This window comes from Chinchilla lanigera, unplaced genomic scaffold (assembly GCF_000276665.1).
Source record: "Chinchilla lanigera isolate Chin_1 unplaced genomic scaffold, ChiLan1.0 scaffold00093, whole genome shotgun sequence".
Classification (NCBI taxonomy): domain Eukaryota; kingdom Metazoa; phylum Chordata; class Mammalia; order Rodentia; family Chinchillidae; genus Chinchilla; species Chinchilla lanigera.
This window is the reverse complement of record NW_004955494.1, coordinates 5,118,909-5,138,979: the sequence shown is the minus strand read 5'-3', so window position 1 is coordinate 5,138,979 and position 20,071 is coordinate 5,118,909. Positions and strand designations below refer to the sequence as shown.

The 20,071-nt window shown below is 44.5% G+C and overlaps 1 protein-coding gene across 1 annotated transcript in view; it reads right to left on the bottom strand.

Moving 5' to 3' along the window:
* The window catches only part of Dgki (diacylglycerol kinase, iota), a 421,640-nt gene extending 402,079 nt beyond the window's left edge, over nt 1-19,561 (bottom strand). The window contains 2 exon segments of the mRNA XM_013505028.1: nt 19,216-19,525; nt 19,528-19,561. Of these exon segments, the coding sequence (XP_013360482.1) occupies nt 19,216-19,525; nt 19,528-19,561 (344 nt within the window).
* Between the last annotated feature and the right edge of the window lie 510 nt (nt 19,562-20,071).

Genomic DNA, 20,071 nt, shown 5'->3' with positions numbered 1-20,071 from the left:
GAGATCAAATGAAAGTCTACATATTAAATGATAAAATTGCAGCCTCACAGGAAACAGTGAGCTGTAAAACTCTTAAAGGAAAATGGAGGATTCTGCTCTGTGACTAAAATGAACCTCTCTTCCTTTAAGTTATAGGTGTTTGGTATTTTATTCCAGAGGCAAGAAAGTAAGTAAGATAAAAATGAAACCCGAAAGTTGATTAAACTTCACATATCTGCAGTACACATTGCCCAAAATTATATGTACCATTAGCAAACCTATATACTACAGATTTCATTAAGAAATGTAATTGCACTGAGAAGTTCAGGTCTTTACATTATTCCAAAGCAGAAGGTATTCCTGACTTAGCATGGAAGTGAATGTCACAACTTGCATTTATGCAGGGCTATGTAATTTACAACACACATACATTCCATCCAATTCCAACAACCATACAAGGCAAAAGGTATCACCAGCCATATTTTTCAGACAAGGACACTGGAGTTAGCTAGTGCCACACAGACAAGCAAATCCTACTTACACACACATATATCCCCCACCAAAAAACCACATAAATGGTCTGCAATATGTAGCAGTATTTGTAACATAGACAGACCAAGTACATGCTTGTTTCCAAGCATGTTTCTGCCTTTGTCCATCAAGAGTAGTGAAGGGAACCCAATATTGTAAATGTTGATTACCAGCAAAGACAACCATGGATGTCACTTGTTTCCACTTAAAGTAAAACTGGCTTCATTGAGTAACACAGAAAAATATGTAGTTTTGCTTCTTAAAGCTTCGCACTGTTATGTAACATTGTGATATTGCTTGATTATCTCTACATTAGTAGCTGAATGTGACTGAAAAATATTTTCACTCCTTAAACCTGAAATTAGTTTGCAGGCAGTCTCCCCAGGTCAGGGAGGTGACACATGCCTTTGGATCCAAGACAGCTCATCACTCTGGGTGGCCTTATACCAAGATTACATTCCTTTTCCACATGCTAATATTACTTTGATCTCAAAGTTGCTCCCCCTTCTATCCTATTTTTCTCTTTTTTCCATTTATATGAGAAAGTGATGATTTTCCAAAATGCAGGGTGTGAGCCAGCTCTCAGACATGGCAATGTGATGTACATAATGCAGAGAATAAGCTGGGTGGCATCCTAATCCTTCCATAACAGGCATGAAAGCCAGAGGATAGAATTGGTCACACAGACTTTCCTCAACAGTGTTGCACTCCATTTACTGAAGATTAGGCTGGAAAAGAGTGTGCAATTTTTAGTTGAAAGCAAAGCTTTCTTTACTGCAAAATTATCTGTATTTCTATTAACTGGTCCAGTCAATCTCTGTTCACATAACAGTGTTAGACAGTAATACAGCCCTTTGACAGTGAAATATTTGAGCTGCTCAACTACAATTTTCTAATCAATTCAGATCACACATTTCTCCCATTAATCTGTTTAGTAATTTCTAGGTATTAGAATTTGAGAGTTGGGGGTGGGGGTCAAAACTATACAGTTCATTTTTAAAAAAATCCCAGTGATATAATTTGGAGAGTTTTTCCTACTAGTTTATTTAGAGAGAAAATCCTCAGTTTAGCAGCAAACCATGTTCCCAAATTTTCTGTGTATTTACTTGTTTAGAATTTAGAATTTAGGACAATGTTATTTGGCTAAAATATGAATGAATGATGTCAAATCTAAACAACATGTATTATACTATCTGCTGTAAAAAAAAAAAAAAAAAGACTCTGAGGACTTTTCCTTGCTGAATGTCTCCTGAATTCACATCTGAGTTTAGAGAGCCACCCCACTGCTCATGGCCCCAGTGGGATGAGAAAAGCTTGCCTCTCTTAGGAGTTCTGGCCACTGTAGAAAGAATAAAGATACCCGTCCCTCTGCATGGTCAGGAAGAAGGGCTGTTTTCTATGTGGAGGGGTTGGAGACCGCTTCTGCAGCAATGGCTTTTGCAGAATTAACAATGGTTCCAGAAGCACAGGAACTAGCTGTGACTTCAAGGAGAACAAAGACTTCCCCCTCTTTGAGAAGGCAGTATCCCTTCTCTGCTCAGTGGAACCTCCAATGGCTCCCTATTAAGTACAAAATCCAGATTCTTCTGATGGCATTGAAGGTCTTGCAAAGCAAGCATTCAACTCATCTACCCTGCCTTATCATTATGCTCAAAGCACAACTGTTCCACAATTCACATTGCTGCAGAAGTACATCACACATTTCCACCACCACGTCATTCCTCATATGAATCCTGCTGCCTGGATGTCAACCGTACTGTCCCTTCTACTGCTGCTATATCCTCCTGCTGAAACCTTACCATGTCCTCAAAGTCATTGCTTCAAGAAATCCTCTCCCAAATGGAACTAAACCTTCTCCCTCGTGTTCCTGTAGCCCAGGCAAGATCATATGATCCCTCTGCCTGCTGTCCTACCTTTGTTCAGTCTGCTGATATCCAACAGGTACAAAAGAGACAGAACTCCTAGCAGGAATCCTTGATGTGTGGATTTCTAGGTTGAAAGTTTCCAATGCTCTATTTTGAAGAATTTTCTAAAGAGATTAGAACTCAATGGACTGTGTTCCAAAGTTCTGTTTCCAGTTTGGAATTTAGAACCTGAATTTCTCCCTTGAACCCATGACATAAATCAATCGTTCAGTTCTCATTTCTACCCAGCTATCTCTTCCTCCTTCAAGACACATTTAATCCACACCTGTCCATGCTCTCCCCCGAATGTCTTCTGAACTTATCACCCTCTAGTATAACAGGGCTGTTTCCTACCTGCCTCCCTCTCTAAACCACAGTCTTGAAAACACAGATTTGAATTTCTTTCTTATCTCTGGCATTTAGCATGGTGTTTGACACACAGCAGTTACTCAATACATTTTAAATTTACTTCTCTAATAAACTATAAACAACATAAAAACCTTTTAAGGTAGAAACTATATACTATTCAAATTTGGAACGTTCACTAAGGGCTTGAAACTGTTTTTGCATAAATAGCAAACTAATCTTCTGCAACTATTCTTGTAAAACAGGTAAGCTTTTATCTAGGCGGCTGCCTGTGCTTTAAGACATAGGTGAGAAAAACCCAGTGTTCTCTCAGTGATCTTTTTATTTTAAGCACTTTTTTCCCCAGTTTTCAATATCGAGACTTGAAAGGAAGCACTCAGTACACGGAAGCACTTCAGAGGCCATTGAGATTCCGGTATTTTATTTCTCATTTTCTAAAGCTCCTCATCTTTCCCGTTTCTCATCATCCTCACAAATGATCTCACTCCCTTCAGCAGAGGACGCACGTTCCTCGGGTTATTTTTAGAACACCGTGTGCAGTATTGGCAGCTCAAAGCACCAGAGAGAATCCACACAAACACACGAGGATTCTCCCGGGGATTTTGCTCTGTCCTTGAAGCTCTTTTGCAGTATCCTCAGGTCTTTTCTCCAGGCACCAGATGAGACACATTAAAGGTTTAAGTTCATGTGTTTACTTTCATACCTCCCTTGTGTATTTACAATAAATATTTATTGAATGTGATAGGGCCTAACGTTAAGAACAAAACTAGGAGCATAAAAAGCAATTTCTGTGATGCACATAACCTGAGGCTACAGGTCTATGGCAGTTCAGGTCTGTACCACCGCCACCACCACCTCCACCAACTCTGGACCACACGCTTGCCCACATCTGAGGAATCCACCACTGAAGGAAAAGTAGTCGCCCTCCTTCTCTGGCCTTTATTCTAACCCCATGCAACCCACAGACTGAGCTAACTATTTTAGAGGCAAATTCTGCATCCCACCCAGAGGCTATGGAATGTGTTCTCTTCGGCCTAGAGCTCTTTACACTTGGCAATGTAGAGGAACGGTTTACAAAGGAAAGAGAAGATAGACACCCCCTCCCCATCCACAGTCTTTGGGACCAGCCTCGCTGCTCCTCCCTGCTGCTGTGGGCAGAGGTGGGGTACATGGCAGGAAACACCACAGGGGGCAATAAGAGTGACTTCCCCTCAGCCTTCCATCTAAAATGTTCTCTCCTTTCTAAACTCCTACAACACGGCCTCTTGGCTAGGGACCTAGAATTCTGAATCCAATAACTATACCATTCAAGGTCATCATTCAAGGAAGGCCAGTTAGAGGTCTCTGTAGTTTTGATAAATTAGTATCTTGACACATCCTTCAAAGCGGCGATGATCAGCTCAACTCTCTGCAATGATAAAAATGTCCCATGTCTGTGCTGCGTGATATGACCGCTCCCAGCCACATGTGACCTTTAAGCTCCTAACAGTGTGACTAATAAGCAGTGTGACTGAAGAACTAGATTCTATATTTTTTAACTAATTTTGATAGGTGCAGAGGGCTAATGTCTACTGCACTGGACAGCACAGCCCTGGCACCTGAACTAGTAAAATGCTGTCATCTGGACAAACTAAGTTATCTTTTTAACCACTGGGTAAGGTCTAGCCAATGAATACGTGCATTGTTTTATCAACGCTGTGTCAACCAAGACCTCTCAGATGAAGAGTTAAAGCCAATCTTGGAAGAGTTGACCACAGTCATTTCTCTACTAGCAACAGGGCCAAGGGGAGGGATGGGGAAGCATAAACCTGAGCTGTAGATACAGTAATTAGTAATTAAGAGAACTTGCCTTTTTAATTAAGAGGTGAGAAATAGCAAAGAGGGCCAGATGGACAATAAGAGGGAGGTACGGATCTTGAACATTCTAGAAGTGTTTGGTGTATGCAATAAATATGAAACATGCCAATTAAATAGTTAGCCAAACTGAACTGACAAATCTTAAGTGAAATTGCTGCAACCTAAGCAAAACTTCCGAAATGTCGTCTGTAATTTGTTGAATTAGGAGTCTGGCAATTTGGATTTTGGAATGGGTTTCACAGCCACTGGCCTGCACCCATTCTAATCCATATACACAACCAGTGGATACAGCAAGGAAACTGAGTCCTCAGAACCATGCTGATAGCAGGTAGACACTGCGGGCACACTAGAGGACACAAGAGGGAGAGGTGGACACCATAGGGAATCTAGGCTCCTATGCTTTCACACCTGGCTCAAGGCTGGCTGAGCTCTACAGTAAGGGCGGACTTTTGCAAATCTGTACCCAAACTCAGGGACCTGTTTCTAATTTGAACAAAGACACTCTGTGTGCTGGTGGTTGCCTTGGTTAGATCACATTTTTAGTTCAGTGGTCCATTTTTATGAAGAAAAGCATGGATAATGCAGTACATTATGTCAAATTAGGGAGAACCAGATTTAAAATCACCAAATTAAGGAGAGCCAGATTTAAAAATCACCTTTCAATAAAGGATAAGAATGCAAGTAGAGATGGTTCAATCTAAAGAGAGTAGGTTAAACAGATATGTGCTCTGACCTTAAATAGTTAAAGATCTACCATGTAGGAAAGGGGGGAAGGGGGCTGGGGATTTAGCTCAGCGGCAAAGCGCCTGCCTGGCAAGCGCAAGGTCGTGAGTTCGGTTCCCGGTACCAGAGAAAAACCAAAAAAAAAAGGAAAGGGGGGAAGCGTTTTCTGGAATGTTCTCCCAGAAGGAAATATATGATACCAGTCGGTAAAAATGAAAGAAGTCAGTTTGGAACACGACATGGGAGCCACAGCATAATGAGTAAATGCGGGCCAGGTGTGGCTGTGGCCATCCATTATTAGCTCTTTGACTGGAAGCAAAGCATTTCCCTTCTGGAAGGTGTAGTTTTTTCATCTTCAAAACAGAGATAACCTAGAGAATTTTTGATAATTAAACAGGAAAACAAAAAGAAGCAAAAATTACCCAACTCATACTAAATATTCACTAAATGATAATTTCATCCTCCCCTCCCCGCAAAAGAACCCTAACAAGAAGAACTGATCAATGCTATGAATACCTCCCTGGAGCAGCTCTCTGGCATTGACAGCATTCACCAGGAGAAGTTGCCAGGCCATACACCAAAGACATTTTTTTTTCAGTTACATTTTATTTGATTTTTAGTTGCAAGCAGCAGAAACCAATCCTGGTTAACTTAAGCATAAAGGAAATGTATTGCAAAGATGTCGGGTTGTTCGCAATTCAACAGAGAAACTGGTGTTTCATGCTGGGAATAAAGGCAAGCATCAGAGCAACAGGAATTGTCCTACCAGGGCATTCTAATGGATTGGAGCAAATGGGCAATGTTTTTGCCTGTATGAAGATCCAAGGCAAAAAGAATCTGATTGTGCAAGTTCTAAGACACACACACTGGCCCTAAGAGGGTATCAGGTAGTGAGAGGAAGCTTCTCCCACCTAACCCCTCAACAGCTTCCGAAGATCTCCCTGGCTTCCACGGTGGAGGCTCAGTTACCTTGATTCTCCCACAAGGCAGCATGTGACAGTGTAGAGGTGCTCACAAAGGAAAACCAGTTTCATATTTACAGCGGGACACAGCGCACAGTAATGTTTAAGTGCACCCTGGCTGGGATGTTCTGGGATTTCCATCCTGATTCTCTCGCTGGCTGGCTGATGTGTTATTTCAGTCTCAGTTTCCTGTTCTGTAAAGCTATGGATGGTAAAAGCATCTACTTCATAAAACTGCTGTAGGAACCAACCAAAACGATACCTGCAAAGCACTTAGCACAGTCCCTGGCACACAGTAGGGCATCAACAAATATTAGTACTATTGCCACAAATAATGCTGATGTGAATCCCTGAGCATGTCCCAGATACACTTCTCCTGGGAGACACTGACGGCCTTGCTCCTCTGTGGTTCTGGCCAGAAAGTCATTGATTTTAATCCTCTCCTCCTGGACCCTGCCTTACTTGATTTCTCCAATGTAAGTAATGGGTACCTCTAATACCAGAGCTTCTGCACAAAAGCTGCTATGAGCTACTACTGTAAAAGGTGCACAGTGAAAGTCTGAAAGGCATTAACTGCTGGAGAGACACTGAAAAAGACCACGTTAATGAATCCAATTGCACTGCGGGAATAGCGATTCACCATTTGTACATTCAGCCACGTATTGCTTCTTCTGAACATGACTTTCAGTTCCTGGAAGAGGTGCTTTGCCTTAGATGGGAGGGCACCTTACTGGAAATTAAAGACCAGCTTCCAAGCATCCCAGCTGCTCCTAGAAAGACATTTTTCTCTCAAATGGCTTGGGGTGGGTGCGGGGAGGGCATCCTCAGACAGAAACAAAGTTTACTCCCATAACGGTTGCCATGAAGCAGTTTTCTGTAGAAAACATACTCATCTAGATACACAGATGTTTGCCAACAGCTTGGCAAGTCACGACAGAGATGTGGGGATGTCTAAGGGGTAGGTTCAAAGGCTTCTACACACAGTCCTGCAGCTTCAGAAGTGAACGGAGGGACCGTTGCATCAGAACACGCCCCCTGACAACGCTGCATCTTGATATCCCTTTTTCACACACATGCCTAGCAGGATATCGAATACAGGCCCGCATCTATACATACATACTCTTCTTTCTGGCAAAGCAGAACTCCGTGACATACGTTAGCCTTGTACAGTATTTGCTTTATTTTCATTCTAAAGGGCCTTCCGTTGCCAGTAAAATCTCAGTACAGTGAAATCTTGGCCACAATCCAACTCCATGGCTGCAGCACAATTTTGTTCTATACCAAATTACTTCAAACAACTTAGAATTTTAACTTACCCAGAGCGTTCCACAGAGATGGATGCTAAACATGGCCTTAACACATACCTGTTTGTCAGCTGCACCCTCTGGAGACACTTCCAAATCCTTAAGCCTGCAGGTAGCCTGAGCTTGCCGCCACTGTAAACCGCATGCAGAACTCAGAAGTCTGGTTATGAGGTGATCAGCTGTATTGAATTTTTCTCCACATATTCAACAAATATGTTGAGGTGGCTATTTCTTCTCCTAAAAATCACTGAGCCACAGGAGCACGTGCTTTTTGGAGGGCTGAGATGCAGCTGCTATAAAAATGAAATGCTATTCTTGGAATACCTATGTCATTACTTGAACTCAATCTCCTTTACAATGAAATGGCTGCTGCTTAGCAACTAATGCAAAGAAGAGCCTGAACATATGTCTTCCCCTTCTTTTTTTCTCTTCCCCAGTAAGAAGAGCGTTAAACACAGACCAGCGTGCTGCGGTTTCATGACTTCACATACATGGGAAGGCTGCGAGGATGATAACGAGGTCATCCTCGGCGTCGGTGTATGGATTCAGAGTGCCAGCTGGTGTGCCAGCCTTCCCATGTATGGATTCGGTGTGCCAGCTGGTGATTGGGACCCAGTTTGCCCACTGTGATTAACAAGAGAGATAAGTTCAGGTCAATACAATGAAGGAGATGACAACGCCCCTATTTTTCCATAGGTGGACAGGTGGAAGCAGTCCCCCAGAACGAAAATACGTGGGACACCAGATGCAATACCCAGCCTGAGCCTGGTGGCACCCATCACTGGCAGGTGGCCTTGGGCAAGTCACTTGGCTTCTGCAAGTGTTTTCTTTAGTGTACAATGGTTACAAAAACAGCATGAAGTTGCCTAAGATTATTTAGAGGGTAAAATTAGATCACTTATGTGAAAGCAGCTTACAAATGGTAAGCCTGAAAACACCACGCACATTTTTATTATCATTAAGTACCTAAATTTAGTCAGTATTAACAGTTCAAGAAATCCCCAGAAATTGGTCATTTAAAAAAAAAAATCCCTTAGATTTTGTTATAAGTAACTGTGTCCTGGCTCATAGAAAGCTTCTGTTTTAATCTTTAAATAGCTTTGACGTTTATTTTCGAACTAGAGATTTATTTTCCTAAGAAATTCTGAAGGTTTTCTTCAAATGTGAAAGAATGACTCAGGTTTTTGAAATGTGCTTTTGGAACTTTCTAGGGGTCCATTACTGCATACATGAAAATATAAATGCTGAGGATGCTGTTACAGAAAAAGGAATATTGCAAATGCTTACAGTTTAAACGGGTCCACTAGCTAAAGGTAAGAGACCCACCTCGCCTAAGAACATTTCTGAATGAAATGGTGCTGACCATGTCATTTCATCCACAGAAAGTGTGCATACATTTGGTCCTAATTTCAATACAAGAACCCAATCCACACAAACATTCATCTCATTTCACGTTCCCGTTAATTACAAGTCACAAGGTCTTGTTCAGGAGATGGAATTTAAAGGAAGCAGGGCCAGGCTATAATCCTTGCAATTATTTTCTGGCCCTGGGAAACAATTTATTTCCTAATCCCATGCAATGGAAAATTCGCATAGTTTTAACAACAACTATAGGAAGATCAATGTTGGGTCTCTACAACCCTCAGAAGTTTTGGTTTAATATGACTATTTGTACACAGAAAATGGACAAGGGTAAAGGAAGAACCAGCATTAAAAGTTGCATTAGGGAAGCAACATGCAATAAGTAATTTGCAAATGTAGATACATATCACAGTTTGCCACTTAACTAGCTGTGTGACCCCGGGCAAGTTGTTTAAACTCTAAGCCTCACTGTCCGTATCTCTAAAATAGGAACAATAGTCCCTGGGAAACTGAGAATTCAACGGAAAACAGTGTATAAAATGTTTAACAGCTCTGGACAGGTAGCATGCATGTGATAAAATAAAAAACTTGTAATGATTAACATTCGCAAGTAGGAAGGTAAGTCGTTAATGTTTGCAGTCAGTATTTGAACCAGGAAAAGCTTTGTCTTTCCCTGAGCTGCACTCTGTAAAAAGTCTGGAAGTTCATGGGCTGCCTTTGCTACCTCGAGGAATATGCTTCTACCAGACGCCCCTAGGAAGGCTAAGAAGGGGAAGTCTATGGCTTCCTGGGCTGCAGGCAGAAAAGGCAGGGTACACTGGTCTTGTGCACTGAATGTTCGCCTTCCCACCCCGATTTACACCTTGAATCCCTAACCCCCAAGTTGACGGGAATAGGACTCGAGATGCCTCTGGAGATGATTAAGTCTTGACAAGTGGTGCCCTTGTCATGGGGATCAGTGCCCTTCTAAGAAGAGGCACAGAGCTCTTTCTAGTAATCTCTCATATTCTCTGCCATATGAGGACACAGCAAGAAGGTGACCTTTTACAATCCAGAAGCAAGTCCTCTCCATAACCTGACCATCCCAGCGCCCAAACGCCAGAGCTGTGAGAAATTATTGGCTGCTGTTTACAAGCCACCAGGTTCACAATACTTTGTCACAACAACACGAACAGAGAGGACCGCTGAAAAGACCACACATGCATGGTTGTTCACTCTGTCAGGGAAGATCTAGGTCTAAACCTTCTGAGGCTCCAATTTCCTACTTCCTAAATAACTTTAAATGCTAAGGACCATGCTTCCACTACAGAGAAACAGAATTCTACCACAGTTCTGCCCGTTCAGAATCTGTTTTAAATTAGGCTCTTCCCTCAAAAACCTCTATAGGGAATGCTCTCTGTCTGAGAGGGATTGCCTCAACCCCTGTCACATACAATGATGCAATCCTTTCAGCCTGAGGAATTTTCCAGAAATTTGACTCTGTATGTTGCCTAGAACCTTTTCCAAATGCTTCCCCACAAACTTATATAAAACTCATTTATTTTTTAAACAAATTGCTTACTAATCTTTTTAAAATAAGAATTAATTTTTCCACAGAAGCCTGGGGACACATTTTTAAATCTACTTCAGGGAGATTACTTTCTGGCTATTTCCTAAAAATCTACATGATACATAAAAATACCCAAACTTATCTTTGCCTTTTGAGGGAAAAAAAAAAAAACCATGGAATTTACTCCCCTCAGAATTTATTTCATAGTTCTGAGCCAGTTTTATTTATTCAATATTTTAAAGCCATGTACAGTTTTAAAAATAAATTCTGCCGTTTGACCTGATCGAGCTCACTGACAGACCATCTCAGAAGGTGAATCTCCCGTTTCTGAAATAATCCAGGGCAGGTAGCATCCAGGAAGCTCTTTTTCTCCGACTGTCAGGACAGGCCTGTATGTACAATGTGGACACCACCAGGTCAGGCCAGGGAAGAGGTCACCTCAGTCCCGAATCACAGGTGACAGAAACTCTATCTGTAGCTCCTCTGTGTGCTCACCTCCCGTCACTGAGCAGCCCTGCCGCCCCTCTCCCCACCCCCACATCCATCCAGCTTCCTGTTCCCAGGCGGCCATGGGGGCGTCTGGGGCTGCTGCCCGGCTCCTTCACAAGCTGACTGCGCCTGTGTTCTCTGCCCTCTGCTTTGTCCGCTCCAATTTCCAGAGTGCTCAGAGGCAGCTTCTTCTTCTCCCCAGCCCCTCGCGCAAATAGCCTATGTCCGAATAAGTTAAAAAAAAATCCAGGTTCTGTTCATCCAGACACTCAAACTTGTAAATTGAATTTTTTCAGCATAAGCCCATCTTATTTTTGTATTGCCTGAGTACTTTTATCATACACTGCTGATATTTGACTGGGGTACAAGATTTTGAACAATAGTAAACAAATCTTCTTACCTGGATTTACATACAGATACTATCACTTTAATGAACACACAACGGCATTTACTTTGTGAAAGCCAGCATTACAAGTGCCTACCCTTTTAAACTTTAAATAATCCCACAGGGTGCATATATGGGAAAGGACGGTGTCTCACTTCACAGAAGGACACACAGGCAAAAGAGATAAAGATTCAAACCTTGGGGTACGGAGTTCCAGAGTCAGAGCTCCTAACCACTAGTCTATTGTTTTCCAGGTAACTGAAGGATAAGAATAATGAGAGTTTAATATTGCTATTCATGTTATTACTATTTAAACTTGGAATACTTCCCTCTAGAGCCAACAAAAGCCAGACTCTTGATGTGGTTTAAACCAGAATTGGTTCCTCACCAGAAAATTACCTGTGAGTCTAAAAATCTAAAAGCAGATATCCATGTGAGCAAAATGCATGAGGGTTAGATGCAGAGAAACTATAGAATCCTTGTCAGAGAGCTGCTGCCTTTGCAAAAAAAAATAAATAAAAGGGTGGGTGCTCCATTTCAAGAGCTCACAAAATTCATATTAAAAGAAAACATTAAAATTCATCTGCCAAGACTTTTCTTCCCGCTTTCTCTCAGCCACCGCCCCACCCCTGATTTCGGCACACACCTGATGATTTAATTTTCTCGAAAATAACCCAAGCTGCGTTTGTGCCACCTGTCTTCAAATACTGTGGATGTTGAAAAACTCACCAGTCATTCTTCAAGGGCTTTATAGGTTCCATGAATAAAAGTAGCTGCCACTTTCCTTGAAGACTTTGTTACATTAAATGAGTCAAAAACAAAGCAAAAGCTTAGAGTCATGGAGTGGACCAATGCATTTTTTTTCCAGTAACTTGTCCATCCAAGTCAATCAGATGGACTGGAAGAAGAGAGCAAATAGAGCCGCCCATAGCAGAGTAACTCCAGGCTGGCTGGACCACAGTCCAGACAACCCCAGGAATGCAGGGTCACCTTCTCTCTGCATGGCTAAATTCTGATTACAGAAGAAACATCAACCAAAAATTCCCTGAGGAGAAAATCAATGCTGCCCCTTGGACAGAGATGAGACAGATAGAAAGAGAACCAGAGAGCCAATTAGTGCTCCTCGGAAGGCAAATTAAGGCCTTTTCTTTGACAAGCTACAAATAGATGGTTAAGCAAGAGCTTCTGCCGCCCTTCTCCAGCTCCGACAGCTGGCTGAGGGGCCGGTGCAGGTACTCCAACAGGAAGTTGTAAACATAGGCACGGTCCCGGGCTGCTGGATGGAGTATAAGTGAGACAAAGGCAGATATTTCTTTTAGGACACAGGAAAAGTCTCAGTTGAGATGGACCCTACATGAACAACAGTAGCAGTGTATTTAAAGATGGCAATGAAATGCATCCACTCAACAAATATTTATCCAAAACCTACTGAGCAAGAAGTGCAAGGTCGAGAGATTCAAATGTTAAGGTTCAGTTCCTGTCTTCCAAGGAGCTACCAACTCAGAGCAGGGAGGAACAATGAGAAAAGTTATTGTTCAAAACCTGTACAGGGGCGCTGGGGATTTAGCTCAGCGGTAAAAGCGCCTGCCTGGCAAGCGCAAGGTCGTGAGTTCGGTTCCCGGTACCGGAGAAAAACCAAAAAAAAAAAAAAACCTGTACAGGGTTCTGTGCTGAGTCCTTTATAGAAAGTAACTTATTTAATGAGAGCAGCAAGCTTCCATGACAGACACTGCTGTTATCTCAAAGATGAATATGCTGAGCCTCAAAGAGATTAAGTAAATTGCCCCAGATCACGTGGGATTTGTCAGCTTCAAACTTTAGCCCCATTTCCACAGCAGAAAATGACAACATGGTCCTAACAAAGTTGTTCAGAGGCGTCCTATGAGGATGGCAGAGGACAACCACACGGCAGAGGAAGTGGACCCTGTGGAGCTTGCTCCTATCAAGAAGCTGCCTGGCAGACAAGCCAGAGATGGCCTCTGCACACCTCACAGGCAAGCAGACATAACTTAGGGTTTTATTTCTTTAATCTTCTACATTACAGTGGTTTCCTATGCCTTGCAATAGGTTCCTACCAGCTGAAAAATTAGAAATGGGTCCAATTTTAGAGCTATTTTGGGCAAATTGCATTGTAATGTGGAAAAAGAGCCTAATGGTTTAGATTTGGCTTTGCATATGACCTTCCCTCCAATAATTCACTACAAGAAAAGCTCACATGCCACCATTCATTTGCGGTAACTACTGCTCGAAAAACTACAATTATAGGGTCTGAGAAGAAAAATTAGTCTCCATAAGATCAATGTTACCAGTGCAAACCTGTGTAAGGGAGCAAGTATCACAGCCCTAAGTGCAATGATAATTTCTCCAGATGCTGCTGGCCTCCCAGTGTGTGAAACTCAGGCATACCTTCGGGTGGTATAGGCAACGCGCACCCCAGATCCCAGCCTAGAAGAACAGAGAGGTGCAGCCAGGTTGGCTCTCAGTGGGAGTCCTCATTTTCCCAGATTAGAAAGTGAACTGCTGGAAAGAGCCAGCGCTAATCTAATTTAATTTGGCCCCACGAGGCAGTGCTGTTGTTGCCACAACAGAGCTGGATGCCAGCAAAGGTCTCCTCGAGTCTCCATCTCGGGGCCCAGGGCTCTGACTCCCATGCAGAACCCAAGCCTCACCTGGGCCAGAGCAGAACAGAGCAGAACCTGGACAGTGGTGAAGCTGAAACTTTACCCCATGCGTCCTCATAGAGGGAGTGGACACTTATATACCTAAGTAATTACTGAGGAAGGAAACTTGAAATTAGAACCAAAGTTGTTGTCTGATTCTGAAGTCGCTAAATATCTAATGAATGTATAAAGCATGGATGCAAACATAAAATAAAATTGATTGACAAAGACAGATGCTGCATGTTCAAGAGAAGAAAACCTCCCCCATGCATTATTGATTTCAATACGAGAAAGAATAATGCATGGGTTATCGTACTTGGCTTCATCCCCTCAGTTATCCCCCTTGTAAGAACATAATCTGGTTGTGTGGGACAAAATGTAAAATGGAAACATAGTCAACCTTCCATGTCTGGGCTCTGTATGTGTGAATTCAAACAACCACAGGTTGAAAATCATCAGAAAAAAATAACTGCCCCTGTAAAGAGCATATACAGAATTTTCTTGTTAGTACTCCCTTAACAATTCAGTATAACACCTACTTACATAGCATTTTTTGAGAAAGGGTCTCTGTAGCTCAGGCTGGACTTGAATTCATGACATAGCCCAAGCTGGCCTCAAACTTGAGGTGATCCTCCTGCCTCAGCCTCTCCAGTGCCGGGATTATAGGCAAGTGCCACCATGCCCGGCTTACATAGCATTTAGATTGTATCAGGTAATACAAGTAATCTAGGAGTGATTTAATGCTTAAGGGAGGCTGTGCCTATGTTATACACAAATGCTACATACATCATTTTATATAACAGACTTGAACATCACTAGATTTTAATATCTGCAGGGGGTCCTGGACCCATTTCCTCTGGACATGGAGGGATGACTGCTGTACTTTCTTATCATCAGTTTACAAAGAATAAAAGATCCTTTTCTATCCAGGTGGCTAATTTAAGAAATTTAAGATTCCTTACTGTTACTTCTGCTATACTAAAAATGTCCTTCAGGGAAGATGAGAGCCTTGAATGGAGGTGTATGCCTATAATCGCAGCACTCAGCACACTGAGGGAGGAGGATCTCTGAGAGCTAGAGGCCAGCATGTGCTATGCAGTGAGTTCAAGGCCAACCTGAACTCCATAGCAACACCCTGTCCCCCCAAAATATAAATAAAAAGATTAAGAATTACCATCCCAGTTTATAAGTGGAAAAAGTGAAGTAGGAACATCAATATCTCATATGCAAAGGCAACTGCATAGCCCTCCTTACAGGGAAAAATCATACTTCACTATTCACTGTGCGCAGCCAGAGGAGAAACACATACAGCAGCTCCTCACTGGACCTAGGTTTCCCTGAACAACACCTGTGGAAAATTCTCAAAGGCACATAAATCTCTAAAATGGGTGCCTTCAGAGAGTGAGCAGATGTCACATAGGTGGTTTTGTTCTCAGAAGCAAAACCAATCTATCTGCTGATGATCATAGATTCATATTCATTTTTTCTCCTGAAATAGCAGAGGTGTTCCTTCAAATCATATAACCAAATGGCTGCAGTCCAAAGAATGAAGTATGCAAGAGATCATACAGATAACAGTGACCCGTGGTACAGTGTAGATAAGGCAAAGGCATAGCTCATGCTACACACACACGCATATGCACGTGCAAGTGGAGAGAGCTGAACCGTAAAATAAATGAGGAAGCAGCACATCATGATCTGAAGAGAAAGCCCACTAGTGTCAGATCTGCACTTAAATTCTATGTCCTGCCCAAGGTCTCTGCCTCAGGTTCATTTTCTATCGCATGGGACTAATCATAACCACATCACAGGACTGTCACAGAGATCAAATAAGATGGTCTACACAGTAATACTTAGCACAGTGCAGACACATGGGAGACAATCAGCATCAGCAACTCCTTTTTCCCTTTGCCTGTGTGTTTCTGAAAGTTTTTTTTCAATTTCACTGACTTAAAGGGGAATTCTTATAGCAGCTTAAAAAAAACCAGTTTCTACACATTATATAGTCATTTACACATATGTATCTGCTGCTGCACCATAATTTGCAAAGAAAAAAGAAGTAGTAATTTTAGGAGAAAAGTACCAGTTCACTTGCACTGCTTTATAAAGCCTTTAGCTTTATGGTCTACAGAGACTATTTTCTCTAGGGGTGCAGATCCTGAAATAAAGGAAAATTTCTCTTGGGAAAAAAATGGCTCCCAAAAAAAGCCAACAAAGGGAAGATAATGAGGGGAAGCCTAGGGGTATATATAAGGGAGTTTATTTTACTTTATAAAGTAAAAGTCAAGCAAAATGAATAATCTGCCTCCAGAAATGGTTATTTAAAGGCTTTCTGTAAAGGGCTTTGGTTCCTAAAAAGACAGGAGTCACTGCACATGCCCACCCACTCTTCATTTATTTTTAAACCCTAGCTTATATGTTCCTTAGCAACAGGAGGAGCAGATGAGACCCCCCCCTACACACACACATGCACACGCACACACGCCCTTTCTCCCAAAGCCCCCTTCTTCTTCCCCATCCAATTTCATTCTGCAAATATCGCAGTTCTTCCTAAGATACTTTTGAACTACCTGCAGATCTCCATTCCCCACCTCAGATGATCCCTCCTACTCTAGCCGCATGCCTCTGTATAGACCATTCCATCTACACAGGCCTTCCTGACTCGGCACCACTAACTCCCACCAGCCCCCATCCTCAGCTGCCCCAGAAGCGAAGCAGCGTGGTCTCCACGGAAAAGCCAACACCCGAGACCAGCCCAAACTGTGCTTTCCTTAAGATCTGTCCTGAGTCCCCAGCCTAACTGTCAAGTCTGGCTGCATCCCTCTGAGTCTAGTGCAAACAAACACCTCAGCAGGTAGGCAAGCCATTCACCGTGGCTCCAAAAAAATAACAGGTAAATACAGGGATGAAAACCCACACGTTATCAGGACAAACACGTGCCAGACAAGATCTCCTACCGCCTCACTGTCTTTAGAATTGCCTGGCTCTGTTTATCGGAAAAGGGTTTATGAGCTCAAAGATCAATTGTTTAGCCTCTAGGGAAAAACAGGGCCAAACTCCTCAGATGTTAGTGTGTTTAAGCATCACCTGAGGAGCCTGATAAAAACTTCCACCCACTGAGAGTTTGACGCCTGTAAGTCTGCGGCAGTGGGCATCTTCACCACCACCTGAAAGGATTCGGATGCAGGTGTTTCACTGAATTGGGGACTGTGAGAGTTTGCGTGGAAAGAAATGAAGTCCAAGAAGCAGAATTACTCCTATGGATTTTAAGATGGATGCAGTATTATTTATTATTCTTCTCTAGAGAAACACTGCTGGTAGCCCTCTCTAGGTATTTACATACACACAAGTGCCTATGAAAGCAGACAACACAGAAAGCCACAGCCCTGCCCAGTACAAATTTCTAGGAGAGAGGAAATGAGAATGACCCTGCCAAGGGGCAAGCTGAAATGATTTTCCTTGCAAATTCTGGCTTTGCATCCCTGCCCAGTGAAGAGTGTGATGAATACCAACAACACAAGAGCCTCTCAGTTCAGAAGCCGGGAGCCCAGACCCACAATGTGCTTCACAGCATCACACCCCAGGTCCCCAGGACAAAGCTCCTCAATTAGGCTGAACGCAGTCCCTGTCTGCCTAAGGGCCAGCCCACGGCACCTAGGAAGTAGAACTGCCTGTGCCCTAGCATACTTCCCTGGAGATGCTCGCTCTCTACCGCCTGCCTATTTTTAGAAACCTAAAATATAAAAAGAAACATCCATTTGGATAGATCTATATGAGTAACTAAGAGAACAACTCAGGTGGGAAATTCCCTCCTCACACATTCCATGCTCACAAGGAATGCAGGAAGCAACACCTCACCAGCAAGACCATTTAGGAATCGTCAGAAGCCAATGCTTAGACGCAGAGCTCATGGCCCGGCTCATGCCGGGCCCTCCAGTCCAGGCAATGCCGGTGGGGATCCCAGTGATTCACACACCTGCCCCCATGAATCCAGCACACCCTCACAAGCCCACACGCTTCTGTCATCTGCCTTTGCTTACATAACAGCACATGGTGTGACTGGCATAATACTTTAGACCGTTTTCTTTAAGGGACTGCTAACTTCAGAAGAAGCAGGGTTACAAGAATGCTTTCACTGGCCCCCTTTCGAGCAACGCTCTGGTCCCCAGAGAGTGAAAATCTTCATAAACCTGTGCTTGCTTATCACCTGGAGTTTTAAAATCAGCATTCAGGAAGGGTACTCAGCGTTTTTCTTGCTGCTTGAGGATGCGGGTAGGACGTGGAGAACCTAATGAATTCTCAGGATTTCTCATGTTTGGGCCTCACTCGATTTGGGTTTAGCTTTTATCCTAATTTGGTAGCCATGTACTTCACACTGTCCTTGTCTCACAAACATATCCATCCTCAGGTGCAAGGACGGCCCCTGCTTACCCTCACCCCAGCTCACCAGCAAGCTCCCCACATCATCCTCTGGGCACAGTGGGGAAAGCAGAAGAGAGGGAGTGGGGAGAGCACGTGCGTGTAACCTGCACACCCACACAACGCCATGTCCAACTCTTCCTGAATAGGGGACTTCCGTGCTGGTCCAACCTCCACAGGGATTTCTCCCCGGGGTAAGGCAGTTCTTTCCTACCTCTCGGAATGATCGCAGGTATTAAGTCAGTGCCAAAGGTTCGCTCAGTGAAATGAGAAAGGTAGGGGGAGTGGCTAAAATGACCCTGCTTTAGGGGCAACTTTGACGACTTTTCTCAAGAAAACTAGGCATTTTTATTGTTTCCTCACTCAGGGACCCAGGCTCCCGTCCTGTTACAAATCCATCCGTCCTTAGGTGTTAAGGGGGTATCCAGGCGCAGTTAGCTTCCTTCCAGAGCATAAGGGTGGGATGCTGATGTTCTCCAGCCCAGAACAACACAGAAGGAGGAAGGAGAGAGAGGAAGACTGAGACTGTAAGAAAGAGAAGAGCGAGAAGGAAGAAAAAGAGAGAGGGGTAGAAAGTGAGGAAGGCAGAGAGAGGAGAGAGGGAGAGAGACAGAAGGAATAGGAGAGGTGCAACTCGGAACAAGCACAGCAAGCAGCTCTTGGAGGAGGAGAGCGGATCCCCGCCCCGGGTGGCACCTGTCTCCGCACCTGGCTTCCACGCCTACCTGTAAGAGACCTGCTTCCGGAAAGTTAAGTTCCTCAGCTTCTCCTCCAGCGCCTCGTCCTTGTCTCCCCTCGAGCCTGCAGCCGCGGACTCCTCCAGAGCGGCTGCCCCCGCCGCTGCCCCTGCGCCCCGCAGGTCCGCGCCGCCCTCGGCGCCCAGGCAGCAGCTCCCGGCGCCGCCCGGTGCCCCCTGGTCCTCCCCTGCCGCAGCGGAGCTGGGGTTCATGGCGAGCGAAAGCGGGCGGCCGCGCGGGGAGCCGGGGTGAGGCGCGGGCTGCCGGGGAGCGCGGGCAGGTCCGCGAGCGGCTGGCGGGGCGGCAAATGGCAGCGCCTTCCCGCAGCATCCATCCGCGGCCGCACCGCGCTGGGGCATTGTGGGAAACTCCGAGCCCCGCGCCCCAGCCGACCAATCACAGCCCGCCTCCCTCCGCCCGCCCCGCCCGCAAGGCGCCCAGCCCCGCCCCCGGCCTCTCCCTGCACCCGGAGCTGCCCCGGGCTGAGCTGAGCTCTGCGGGAGGCGGTGGCTCCGGGACAGAGCGCGCCGAGCCTCCAGAGCGCACGAGCGAGCGACCGGGTGTCTGCGCCCGCGCGGCCTCCAGCCCCGTCTCCCCTGCCCCGGCAGCGTTGTCTCCGCTGGTCTCGGGATGCAGAGCTAGGGCCAGGCAGACACTGTCAGGCATAGGAAACCTTTGGGGGTTGTACCAGAGCACGGACGGGGGCAACCTTGGAGAGAATTCGTTTGCACGGTGAACCAAGGGGAGAGGGGCCCAAGTGCAGGCTTCTGCTGCTTCTCTGCAGAAGAAGAGTGGGGGTGCTTCCTCCTCAAATGCCCCGCCCCGGGTGCTTTCCAAACACAGA